Source organism: Ornithorhynchus anatinus, chromosome 2 (genome assembly GCF_004115215.2).
Source record: "Ornithorhynchus anatinus isolate Pmale09 chromosome 2, mOrnAna1.pri.v4, whole genome shotgun sequence".
NCBI classification, from domain to species: domain Eukaryota; kingdom Metazoa; phylum Chordata; class Mammalia; order Monotremata; family Ornithorhynchidae; genus Ornithorhynchus; species Ornithorhynchus anatinus.
Window position 1 is genome coordinate 23,242,408 of NC_041729.1, and position 13,071 is coordinate 23,255,478.

Sequence of the window (13,071 nt, forward strand, 5' to 3'; positions counted from 1 at the left end):
AGCCCCCAGCTCCAACCCCCAGCTTCCAGCCTCCAACCCCCAGCTCCCTGCTCTCAACCCCCAGCCCTAACTCCTAGCCCCCCGCCCCAAACCCCCAGCACCCAACCCCAGGTCCCATCCCCCAGATCCCAACCCCCAGTCACAAATCCCCATTCCCCAACCTCCAGCCCCCAGCCTGCCAGCTCTCATATACTGAACAGAAAATGCTTTAAAGCAGGGCAGTCAAAGGCTTTGAAAGGCCTCCTCTTCCTCTACCTCTTGGGTTCTACTCCCAGCTCCACCCCTTGTCAACTGTGTGACCTTGAGCAAGTCACTTAACTTCTCTGGGCCTCAGTTACCTCATCTGTAAAATGAGGACTGAGACTGTGAGCCCCACGGGGACAGGGACTGTGTCCAAGCTGACGTGCTTGTATCCACCCCAGCACTTAGTACAGTGCCTGGCACATAGTAAACGCTTAACGAATACCACAAATATTATGTAGGGTGAGGAGATGAGAAATCAATCAGGGAAGGCCTCCAAAAGACATGTAATCAGAAGAGCTTTAGAGATAGGGAGAATAGTGGTCTTTTGGGTGTTAAGGGGATTGGAATTCCAGGCAGGAAAGAAGGCTTGAGCATGGGACTGAGAGTGGGGTAGGTGAGAGAGGGCGTGGTGGGATTAGCTGGAGAGGAATGAAGCCTGGGAGGTGGAATGTAAGGGAAGAAGAGAGTGGATAAGTAGGAAGGAGAGAGCTGGTTAAGTGACTTGAAGCTGATGGTTAGGACTTTCTGCTTGATATAGAGAGGAACAAAACCATTTTAGGCTTTTGAAGAGTGGGAAAATGCAGAAAAATGTTCCAGACAGAGTGAAGTATGAACTGGAGAGGGGACAATGGAGGCAGAGTCAAGATATGATAAGTGGCTGGGCTGGTGTGGTGACATTTGGATCGAGAGGCAGACTCTGGAAATGATTTTGGAAATTCTGAAATGTACTCCTCTACCTCAGTCTCGTCAATCTTGCTGCCAAGCCTTTAATTCACCCTATCTTCAGCCCCTCAGCACTTATACATATAGTTGTAATTTATTTTAATGTCTGTCTCCCCTTCTGGATTGTAAACTCATTGTGAGAAGGGAGGGTCTTTACCAACCCTGTTGTACTCTCCCAAGTGCAAAGTACAGTGCTCTGCACATAGTAAGTGCTCAATAAATACGACTGTTTGAGTGACTGTCGTGAAGGAAGAACAGTCTTTGATAACAGACTGTGAATGGGGCTTGAAAGAGAGGAATCAGTCAATAGTCACTATTCTTCCAATTGTCTGGGAAACTCAACAGAACCTAATCTTACCTCACCTCCCTTCTCTTCTTTGCCATCCCAGAGGTCATGGGTTCGAATCCCGGCTCGGCCACTTGTCAGCTGGGTGATTCTGGGCAAGTCACTTAACTTCTCGGTGCCTCAGTTACCTCATCTGTAAAATGGGGATTAAGACTGTGAGCCCCACGTGGGACAACCTGATTCCCCTGTGTCTACCCCAGCACTTAGAACAGTGCTCGGCACATAGTAAGTGCTTAACAAATACCAACACTTCACTCCTCTGGTGCCGCTAACCTTCTCACTGGGCCTTGTTCTCGCCTGTCCCTCTGTCGACCCCTCTCCCACTTCCTACCTCTGGCCTGGAACGCCCTCCCTACTCAAATCCGCCAATCACACTTCCCCCCTTCAAAGCCAACTGAATGCTCACCTCCTCCAAGAGGCCTTCCCAGACTAAACTCCCCTTTTCCTCAGCTCCCCCTCCCCTCTGCATCGCCCTGATTTGCTCCCTTTGCTCTACCTCTTCTCCCCGCCACACAGCACTTGTGTATATAGGGACATATCTACAATTCTATTTATATTGATGCCTGTTTACTTGTTTTGATGTCAGTCTCCCCCCTTCTAGACTGTAAGCCCAGTGTGGGCAGGGATTGTCTCTCTCTATTGCTGAACTGTACTTTCCAAGCGCTTAGTGCAGTGCTCTGCACATAGTAAATGCTCAGAAAATATGATAGCATGAATGAACGAATCAGTCATTCAAAAACTGATATTTGTTGAGCACTTACTATGTGCGGAGCATCGTACTAAGCTCTTGGGAGAGTACAATACAACAGAATTACCAGACATTTTCCCTGCCCATAAAGAGCTTAGAGTCTAGAGGAGAAGCACACAGATCCTTGAATTCCTGGTAGACCAGTCCCCCTGAACAAAAGTCCAACTTCCCCAGAGGAATCCAACACTTAATGAGGAATACGTCTGTTACTATCAAGCTACTCAGTTGTACTCTCTCAAATACTTATTACAGTGCTCAATGAATACCATTGATTGATCAGTTGATTATCTAAGGGATGACGATTTTATAAACAGGACAACCTTCAAAGAGCTATTATAAAGACAGTGATAGTTCAGTTCCAGTTTTCCTATTTAGTTCAGGTTAAATTTCAGTTCTGGTGATCTTGATTTCTATTGCATCCACCACACCTTCAGATGAGACAAGTGAAGACCAGAAAACCTAATATTTATGAAAGATAAAAACACTATTCAAAGCCACCTTTTTGCAAATGTACGTTTTCAAGGTAGACAACAGGTCTCCTTTGGAACATTTTCATACAAAAATGGAAAATACATATAGTTGCTGGACTTTTTAAATAATAAACCAAGGCGGTCAACAAAGAATTCCTTTGCTTTCCTATGGATGAGGCATCCAGTTCTGAGCACAAAGCTTCTTGCTCACCTGACTGGCAACTGTGCATTTGAATCCGTACACCTTGAGCACTTGATATTCACCCCAACCCCACAGCACTTATATACAGATCTTTATACTCTGCCATTTCCCCTATCTGTAATTTATTTTATATGTGACTCTCCCAGTTGTCTGTAAACTCTCTGTGGACAGGGAACATTTCTACCAACTCTGTTGTATTTTCCTCTCCCAAGTGCTTAATACAGTGCTCTGTGCAAAGTAAGTGCTCAATATGATTGACTGACTGATGAAACTGTGAGATTTCAACTGTCACTGACCCTTCTTTATCGTCTTTAAAATGAAGAGGGAATCTATCTGGCACTTACAGGTGTCTTTCACTCTTACCCACCAGTTCCAATTTGGACCAAGCATCTGCTGGAACAAAAGTGAGGGAGTGGATTATGAGATCCAGTTAAGTGACAGTTGATCCAAGGAGGAGTGTCCATTGTTTCAGGGTTTTTGAGCCAGACCTGGCTTGTGAGCAACAATCAGTTCTTAGGTAGGGGAACTGGTTGTGTATACCCAGAGTTATCATGATCGGTGTGGTGGAGAGGGGGGTAATGTATAACAGTAATAATAATAATAATAGAGGTATTTGTAAAGCGCGTACTATGTGCTGGGATCAATACGAGCAAACCGGGCTGAACACCGTCCCTGTCCCACATGGTGCTTACAGTCTTAATCCCTATTTGACAGATGAGGTAATCAAGGCACAGAGAAGTGAAGTAACTTGCCCAAGGTCACACAGCAGACAAGTGGAGGAGCCAGGATTAGCATCCAGGTCCTTGTGACTCCCAGGCTTGTGCTCTATCCTCTAGGCCATGTTGTTTCTCTAAGCAATTAAATCCACCCTCCCTCCAACATAAACCCCTAATCCCTGGTTTAAGATGCCAGTGTTTTAACCATTAGGCAATTAGGCATTGTAGGTAAATTGGTAGAAATGCAAACAATAGTGGCAATAGTTTAATCCTAATTTAAGTGTGTATAATATCATTTACCTTTTTAATCCAGAAAATTGAGTCATAATAAATGTTAACAACATTTTATTTGGTTTACAAAAGATGCACCCTTTGCAATTTTTCTTGGGTTCCCGCTGTACAAAATATAGAACTAAAATATACAAAAGTCAAGTTTTGGGATCTTTATACCCTTTGCCCTTTCATTAATTATAGAAACAAATATAAAAAGCTGCGCATTGTGAATCCTGAATATCAGTAATTAAAAATGCTTCTAGATTAGAGCATGAGAAGAATTATAAAGTTGGACATGCTCATTGGAGCATAGCCAGTCCTTGGCTTACACGTACGGTTTATATCTTGGCACCATTGACACTGACTTCAGTTCTGTAACCTACATGAGAAAGTGTGAGGTGCTTTCAAGAAAACAGGGTGAGGTGCCCTCTAAGGTAATGAGTCCAAAAAAAGAGTCTTTTTCAATGTTATGAAACATACTTAGAAACTAATAGGGTTCCATGGTTGATGGGCATCTTTTACACAGATGCCCCTCATTCTCATCTCTACAAAGGAACAAGTACCATTTACTAGGAAAACTGCTCATTGCTTCATTTCATTTGATTTTCCTGACCAACTACAACTTTAAATTCTGCGAGCAATTACATCATTCTACCACTGCTTAAGATTCTAACATTTTATCCCAGTATAGATGGGATGATTCTAATTCTGTTTATGTCTGGGGTTCTGTTTTGATAGCCACATGTTACCTGTACTTTTAAATCTTCATCTATGGAACCAGTTGGAACATTTGCACTGGAGAGATGTGACTAAACTATCTATAAATCACATCCTATCCACATCACAGCTTTTTTTCAGCATCCTGGAAGTGTTGCTTATATTCTTATCTGTTCATCTTCCTTGTTTAAAAAAGAGCTGAATTTGATGCTATATGGTTACAAGTATCTGGGATCTTAAAGACTATGTCTTACAATTAGACTAATCACATAATTCCAAAACAAGAAACTAATTCACTAGATCTACTACTATTGGAGAACAATTAAGAATTTTTTTCTTTATGACAACAAAATGAATGCAGTATATTTTATTGTTACAACATTTTTCATTTGAAAATCTCACAAAGATTTTATGAAATAAGCTCGTGACTCCCTCTGAGGTAGATGACAGATATTGCTTACCCCAATTTTAAGAAATAGAAAAAGTAAATAGCAATGTTAAGTGATTTGCCTTAATTTATGAGGGAAGCCAGCAGCAAAGCTAGAAACAGAACCTAAAACATTAACTAATCCTGTGCTACTCCGACCAATAAACTCTTCTTCTCCTTCTTTAACCAGTAGGAATACAGGCATAATTGATGTATATTGCAACATACTATCTTCCTCACTGAGGATTGAGATATGTCCATTGGTTCCAGATATTTACCCACTACTCAGTGGGTCAAAGAGAAATTAGAAGTGAAATCAAATTTCCCTTCCATTTTTTTTTTTCTCTTCAGGGTTGAAAAAGCATTCAGCCTCTTCTTACTCCCTGGAATCCTCCATATTCAGGTCTTTCTTTTAAATTAGCACCCATTACTACAGACATTTTCTCTCATTCGTCTCAGAACCCAATCTCTTATTAAAATTCCAGAGTCATATTTAAAGAACCTGAACAGGTTACAGTTAATATCAGTATGGCATTCACCTTTCTCCAGAGGGGTTATATTACAGTAATTATTTTGAAAATCAATTCTTCATTAAAGAAATGAAATAATTACTTGCGCGCAAAGGAAATGAGAAGAGAAAAAAGAGATCAAGAACTCCATTTGCAAAAACAGTCTACAATTATTTTATATACTTGACAACACTGACTTAACTGGAGTGAAAAGTACATGCCCATCTTTCTTAGTCACATGACCAAAAAATGGAAAATAAAAGAACACTTTTCTTCCACCTTGAGACTGTACAATTGAAACAGATGGTCACTTCTTATCCATAATTCTATCCATAATGGAGGTCGTCTAAAATCTTTTCTAGTCTCAGTCTCCTTACTGAAGAGTTGACACCGATTCCTTTTACCCAGTGATGGAAGTACCAACGGATGGAAGTACAGTGATGATGAGACCGAAAGAAATGCTTAGATAAGCTGAAGAAACACTGATGCTACAACTCTTAGGTGAATAATCATAATTGGTCCATAACTGGCCACCTAAATGGCCAACATAACTCCTGCATTAGTCTCCACACTGATTTCCTGCCTTTTAAACAATCCCAATTTGGGGGCCATACTTTGCTGCCTGGACCGTGTTTCTATTCTCTCTTCCCTATCTACTCTCGCTATCTCTCTATCGCTATCTCAACTCTCTTTTCTCACCAGACCCCAGCTCCCACTCTTCATTCTTCTCAAGTTAACCTACTTGTCTTATTATCATAGCTCTCACCACAGATCTCTCACTTCCACCCTCCTTCTTGCCTGCAATTCCCTTCCCTTTGGCATCCTCTGTTCCCCAAGAGATCTTCCCCATATGATTTCTAATCTCCCAAGTGTCTATTTCCGAACTGTCATTTTAACATTTCCATGCCACCCTAGCACTTAAGTACTCACAACCTCTGGAGCACTTTATACATACCTTCTATATATCTATTACTTCCTTCTCTCTTTGATTTCAGTATGTAACTCTCCTGGTAGATTGCAAGCTCCTTCAGTGCTTAGAACAGTGCTCAGAGCTTAGAACAGTGCTCAGCGCTTAGAACAGTGCTTGGCACCCACTAAGCTTAACAAATACCATCATTTATTATTATTATTATCGTGTCTGTTCATTCTCTGCACTCTCCCATTTGCTTGGTAGAGTGCTCCCCTCATAGTAAGTACTTAACACATACTACAGATCGATTTGCTTTAAAATTAGCAAAAATGTTTGCAGAATTTTCAACTTCTAGGCCTGATCCTGATTGTGAAAGAAAATTCTGCCCTAAAGTGTTGGTCTTGAAAGCCAAAGCTCTATATGCGGCCACGTGGACCTAACTGGAGTGAAAACTATCCACCCATCTTTCTAATCACACACCAATAAATGGAAAAGAAAGGAACACTTTAGTGCCACCTTGAGACTCTACAATTGAAACAGATCATCGCTTCCTATCCATAATTCTGTCCCTAGTGGAGGTGGTCTGATATCTGGACAGATTTTTAGCGGTGGTGGGCAGAAACATTCTCTAAGAATTTCCACCCCCTTATTGGCCCTTCCTGGGTAGTAACAAGTTCCTATAGACAAAAAAAAAACCCTGGTCATGAACAATTATAGTGCCTGCCCAAGCACCATACTACTAGAGTAAAAATATTGGCCATAGTGCAGATGCTTCTAGATTAATGGCAATCGTGGGAGGTAAGAGGCATTTTAAGGAGATGAGGCCTGGGAATCCAAAGAAAGGGGAAGGTGTGTCGTGAAAGAATATTAACATTCAAATAGAGAAAACACAAGAAAAGAGAAAAGTATCCATAGAGACGGAACTTCTGAATTAAAATTTTAAGAGAAAATCAATGCTTATGCAATGAAAGCAGTTGAGATTAAATAAATTGAGTCTCGGGGGAACAGAGGTCTTTCTAATCTGCATATTCAATATGATACCAAATGGAACTTCACCTCTTGAAATTCTGGAAAGTAAGCTATTTAATTTATTTAAAATTTTAAAAAATACAAAGATCATTATTTTCATTAACAAATCTTTAGGTTACAAATATACAAATGCATCTGTCTAAAAGTAATTTACAACTAAATCCATCTCCCTTTACCCCACAGTGCAATCTTGAAGGGAAGAGGAATAAAGTGATTCAAGCCTTCATAACCATACTGTGCAGCACAGGCAGATTTATGCAAAAAAAGCATGGCAAAAAACAGCCACAGTCAGTAGAATGATGCCATTGATGTTCACCACATTTCTCCAAAGGGGCTTTTCTGAAGTGTCTGTCAACTTCATCTGCATAGCTTCTTCCTCTTCTTTAGACAACTTGGGACCTTTCTTCTGATCCAAACCACAGAACAAAGAATAGGCTTTTTTGAGGCACCCTGGGTTTTCATCAGGAACTTCTATGTCTGTTTTGAAAAGAAAGAGGAAAAGCCTTGAAATTAAGAGTGGAACTCCAAAGTATCAATGTCCCAATTTCCTAGAGAAATGTTCTCTCTGGAAGACAGCAGTGCCTAGGAGTAGCTCCCTTGGACGGGATCAGAAATCAGCAGAAATGAAAAGTATGCAAAATAGCTCTTCAGAGAAAGAGAAAGCTAACCAACAGTGAGCATGTGAATGGATGACCTCTAAATCTTCCTGTCAGATCCTGCAAGTTTTGAAGACGAAGATCATTTTTAAATTGTTGCTACCAAGTGCCATAACTGAAAAACCCATCTAGCTAAAAACATTTGTTGTGTACCCTGTAAACACTTTGGTACTCACTCCAACCCCACAGAAGAAAATATTCTTATACTCTATTATAATTTCCCCTATCTATAATCTATTTTAATGTCTGTCTCTCCCTGCAGACAGACACTGTGAGCGGGAATTGTGTCTACCAGCTCTGTCGTATTGCACTCTCCCAAGAGTTTAGAACAGTGGTCTGCACAGTAAGTGCTCGATAAATACCTTTGACTGATTTATGGATTGATCTCAAGCCATCATGAATGTGACTGGCCTGGTGTTCCTTTTATAGAACTCTCCCTTCTGAGGAACTATACCAAATTACCAAGCAAATTGTTGACAGTTATCATTCATAGGAAGTAGTGTGGCCTAGTGGAAAAAGAACGGGACTGGGAGACAGAAGACCCGGTTTCTAATCCCATCTCTGCCACTGATCTGCTGTATGACCTTAGGCAAGTTACTTAACCTCTGTGTGCTCCAGTTTCCTCCTCTGTAAAATAGAGATAGTATGCCTGCTCTCCCTAGTGCTTTGATTTTGAGCACTATTTTTATTATTATTATTTTGCATTTGTTGAGCACTTACTATGTGTCAATCACTGTTCTAAGTGCTGTGGTATATACAAATTAATCAGGGTAGATATAGGCCCTGTCCCCCATGGGGCTAATAGTGTGAGCCCCATGTGGGGCAGATTTTGATTATTTTGTTCCTACCATAGGTCTTGGCACACAAGAAGCACTAAATAAATACCATGAACAACAATATCACAAACTAGCTTGTTTAAGAAATATGTTAATCAATCAATAGTAACTATTGAACCCATATTGTGAAACAGTACACTGTACTAAGTACTTCCCCTCTAGACTGTAAGCTCGTTGTGGGCAGGGAATGTATCTGTTACATTCTTATATTTTGTACTCTCCTAAGCACTTAGTACAGTGCTCCGCACAAAGTAAGCACTCGATAAAATACGACTGACCGACTGACAGACTGCTTGGGGTGTATAATATAACTGAGTAGCTATGATCCCTACCTTCAAGGAAGGGCACTAAAAATATACAATCGGTTCAGTTCTCCTCTTTGGGCTCTGGATAGGGGTTCACGTAATCATGGTCTTGACACTCAAATTCCCCCACCCCAGTATTCATCTTTTCATTTCCCTAGGCAGCTGGGAAAAGAGAGAATTCCTCCCCCTTCTATGAACCATCCCCTTAGATTCCTTAAATTGAACAACTTGGGAAAGTTGGAGTGCCCTGGAGTGTAGCAGGGATTTGGAGGATGGCGGTCCCCACAAAGTTAGAGTGATTCTGCTACCTCTGCAGAGGGGAGAGCTTCTCCCACTAAAAGGCCAGGAAGAATCCTACAGCAGGTTTCTTTGCTGCAGTTTGCCTCTGTTGCATGCCTAAGTGAGGTCAAGGAATTATCAGTAAATAAAAGAAAAAGCAGCGTACTCTAGCGGATAGAGCACGGACCTGGGAGTCTGAAGGACCTGGGTTTTAAATCTGGCTCCACCACATGTCTGCTCTGTCACCTTGGGTGAGTCACTTAGCTTCTCTGGGTCTCAGTTACCTCAGCTGTAAAATGAGGAATAAGAATGTGAGCCCCATGTGGGAGATGGACTGGTCCAATCTGATTAGCTTCTATCTACCCCAGCACTTAGAACAGTGCCTGGCACATAGTAAGCACTTAACAAACCACAGTTACTACTATTATGATCACTGTCTAGAAGCAGGAATTGTTATTATTATTATTATTTTGGTAGAATGAGAATCATCAGGCACCTATTGCAGTGTTTTCTTCCTGTTCCCCTTGGTTCTCCATAGTGCTATCTCCGGCATCCAGATCAATACGTTCCTCTGTTCTATTGCGCAAACTCCAAACCAGACGATAGAGCTACGAGGCGAGAGCATAAGTAATTGAACAAGGCTGTAACCCTATCAGTGAGCACAAACAAGTCAGTGGAGAAGAGGAGCCTTGTTTAATTCCAACTCCTAAAAGGCTCCAATTTTCCCACCTCTTTCCCCGCCCACTGAATCATATCGAATTCATTAATGATACATTAATGATAAATAATATATAAAACATACAAAATACATCACAGCTCAAGCCTATTCTCACTGTGGGAAATACTTACTACTAGACAGGTGTTACCTAGTCTCCCTTGTCTATTAGCAAATATTCATTTCAGTTTTTTTAAAATATTGCCTGAAAAGTGTCAGGGAGATAAAATGCATTTTCTCAATATCTAGTAGTCGATCTCATTAGGTTAGCCTCAGTGATGCCACTAGGTCATAATCATTAAATTTAAAACATAGTCTTGACTCTGATGGAAAAACCCTTGCTTTACATTTTGTCATTTTTTTTTTTGTTTGGACCCAAAGTAGGCCAAAAGTTTTGAAGAGATTAATAAAATGGAAAACTGGTAAAATGTTTGCTTTTTAAAAATCAAGTTATGGATCTCATAAGATTCTAGCTGTGCTGGAATATAAGGAAAACATAAAGCAAGGGTCAACTATCTAAATAAGATAAAGCACTCCAAAGAAAATACTTACGTTTTCATCAGGAATGGGTTTAGTTAACAGGGAGATTACCAGAATGATGACAATGGAAATGACAAAGAGGATAATAGCAAAATACAGGTAGTGCACTTTACAAATGATATCAGGACAGTTGGAGGGCTCCATACAACTGCCTGTGCCATATGCAAACTCGGAAATCATTCGAGACAGTCCAATAAGTAGTCCAATGACCATTCCCCAGAAGGCACCCTGAAAAACAAAGGTCCAAGGACAAGGTTACAGATTAATTTGGTCAAGTAGATCAATCGATCAAAAATTCAGTTGTATTTATTGAGCGCTCCTGGGTGCATAGCTCTGTACTAAGTTCGGGAAAGTACAATAGATGAATACACTTATGAAATGAATATCCATCTTCATAACATCTTGGTATCATTGTCAAATTGATCACTAGCCACATGCACAGAGGTGTCTTAGCATGTCAAAGGATAAAAAAGTGAGGGAAGATAGATTATCAGACTGCCTCCAATTTTCTCCTGGGAACCAGGGAGAGGTACTCACCAGAAGGCATCCTGGACAAAAATATGAGTAGGTTCAAGAAGGGTTTGGATAAATTTTAGAATATGAGGATCCATTATGGACTCCTAGCGAATAGGTTAGGGAGTAGAAAGGAAAGATAGGAATAAAAGTTTTAGGGCAGAAGCCAGGAAGGGAGAGCTCCACACTGTTCCTCCAAGCTTCCTACTGTTTCTATTGGAAGCAGAAGATTGAGCTGGACCACTAGTCTGACCAAGTAATGGCAATTTTCATATTGTTTCTAGGTGGAGGCAAACTAGGGCAGTGATGAAGGGGGAAAGGGAGAACTTCGTCTTTGCATGGATTTTTTCCTAAATTTAAAGTTAATTCTTGGGGAATTTCCCATCTATAATCTCCACTCCATGGATATAGTCCCCATGAAGAAATTTAGACTGTGAGAAACAACCTCAAGAAGCTCAAAAAGATCCACAGAAACTCCTGCTGTCTTTCCTTCCAACTTTCCATCCTGACATTCTCGTGTTGCGACCAGCTGTATCCTTGTCCTTCCTTTTGCTTTTCCTTCTGAGTAAATTATTGCTCTGTTTCCCCCAATAGTTTGCAAGCCACTAGGAGGTAAGTACTGAGACTCAAACTTTTGGAGTCAGCTTCATTGTCCTCCAGGCAACAATTTGTCACTGTACCATGAGCAACACCCTAGAGTTATGACCAACCTGACAACTTCCTCAAGCCACCTAGCCTGTAAGGTCACTGTGGTCAGAGTATGACAGGTTATTGTTGTATTGTGCTTTCCCAAGAGCTTAGTACTTGCTCTGCACACAGTAAGCGCTCAATAAATGATTGAATGAACTTTTGAAAAATCATTTTATTATCCTTTCAAATAATCCCACTACCTTTATTATTTCTACTAATCTCACATGCAGAACAGCACCAGATGCTATAAAGAACAAGTATAACTGCACGCAAGAGTCAGACTTCGAGAGTCATGCCTCCTTTGAGTATGAAGAATAACAATATATACACATACAAAAGGAATCATCTGTCTAGTAAAAAAGATTAAACCTCCACATATGGAGTTTAGGAGTTGGGACTCCAAAAAAACATATAGTCACAGTCAAGGTCTTTAGACTGTGAGCTCCATCTGAGGCAGGGACTGTGTTAATAATAATAATAATAATGGTACTTTTAAGCATTTACTATGCGCCAAGCACTATTCTAAGTGCTGGGATAGATACCAGTTAATCAGGTTGGAAACAGTCCCTGTCCCACATGCGACTCACAGTCTCAAACCCCATTTTACAGATGAGGGAACTAAAGCACAGAGAAATGAAGCGACTTGCCCAAGGTCACGCAGCAGACAAGTGGCGGAGCAGAATTAGAACCCATGACCTTCTGACTCCCTGGCCCATGCTCATCCACTACACTATGCTGTTCAGCCCGATTACCTTGTGTTCACCTCAGCACTTAGTACAGCACACAGTAAGACCTTAACAAAGACTATTATCATCACCAAGGTCTCAGAGCTGCATACCTAGCTTGCTAATTAAAGCCAGAAAGGGAATATTGCAAGGAATGCCCATGGGTTTAGTGAATGATGGAAGAGGTTAACTCTGATTGTAGAGGAGGGACTCTCCAGTCTCCTCTGTCTGATCTTGAGGAAAAGAGAAGGAAGAACCAATTGTCTAGGAAAGTGATACTAAGGAGGAAAATATTCTGAGAACAAAGATAAGAGTTATGGAGGGCAGGGAAGTAAGGGTGAAGTATATGTGTTTATGTTCTGTGACCCTGTGTATTGGAGGAATAATCCAAAAATTACGGATTCATTCATTCAGTTGTATTCACTGAGAGCTAACTGTGTGCAAAGCACTGTACTAAGTGCTTGGGAGAGTACAATATAGCAATAAACAGTCACATTCC

The 13,071-nt window shown here is 40.9% G+C and overlaps 1 protein-coding gene across 1 annotated transcript in view; it reads right to left on the reverse strand.

Annotated features, from left to right (window-relative positions):
* Positions 1-3,776: 3,776 nt before the first annotated feature.
* The window catches only part of SLC5A1 (solute carrier family 5 member 1), a 66,771-nt gene continuing 57,476 nt past the window's right edge, over positions 3,777-13,071 (reverse strand). The window contains exons 13-15 of the mRNA XM_001505283.3: positions 10,657-10,872; positions 9,886-9,997; positions 3,777-7,790 (exon numbers count right to left, since the gene is read on the reverse strand). Of these exons, the coding sequence (XP_001505333.2) occupies positions 7,567-7,790; positions 9,886-9,997; positions 10,657-10,872 (552 nt within the window). The 3' untranslated portion in view covers positions 3,777-7,566. The remainder of the gene's footprint in view (positions 7,791-9,885; positions 9,998-10,656; positions 10,873-13,071) is intronic.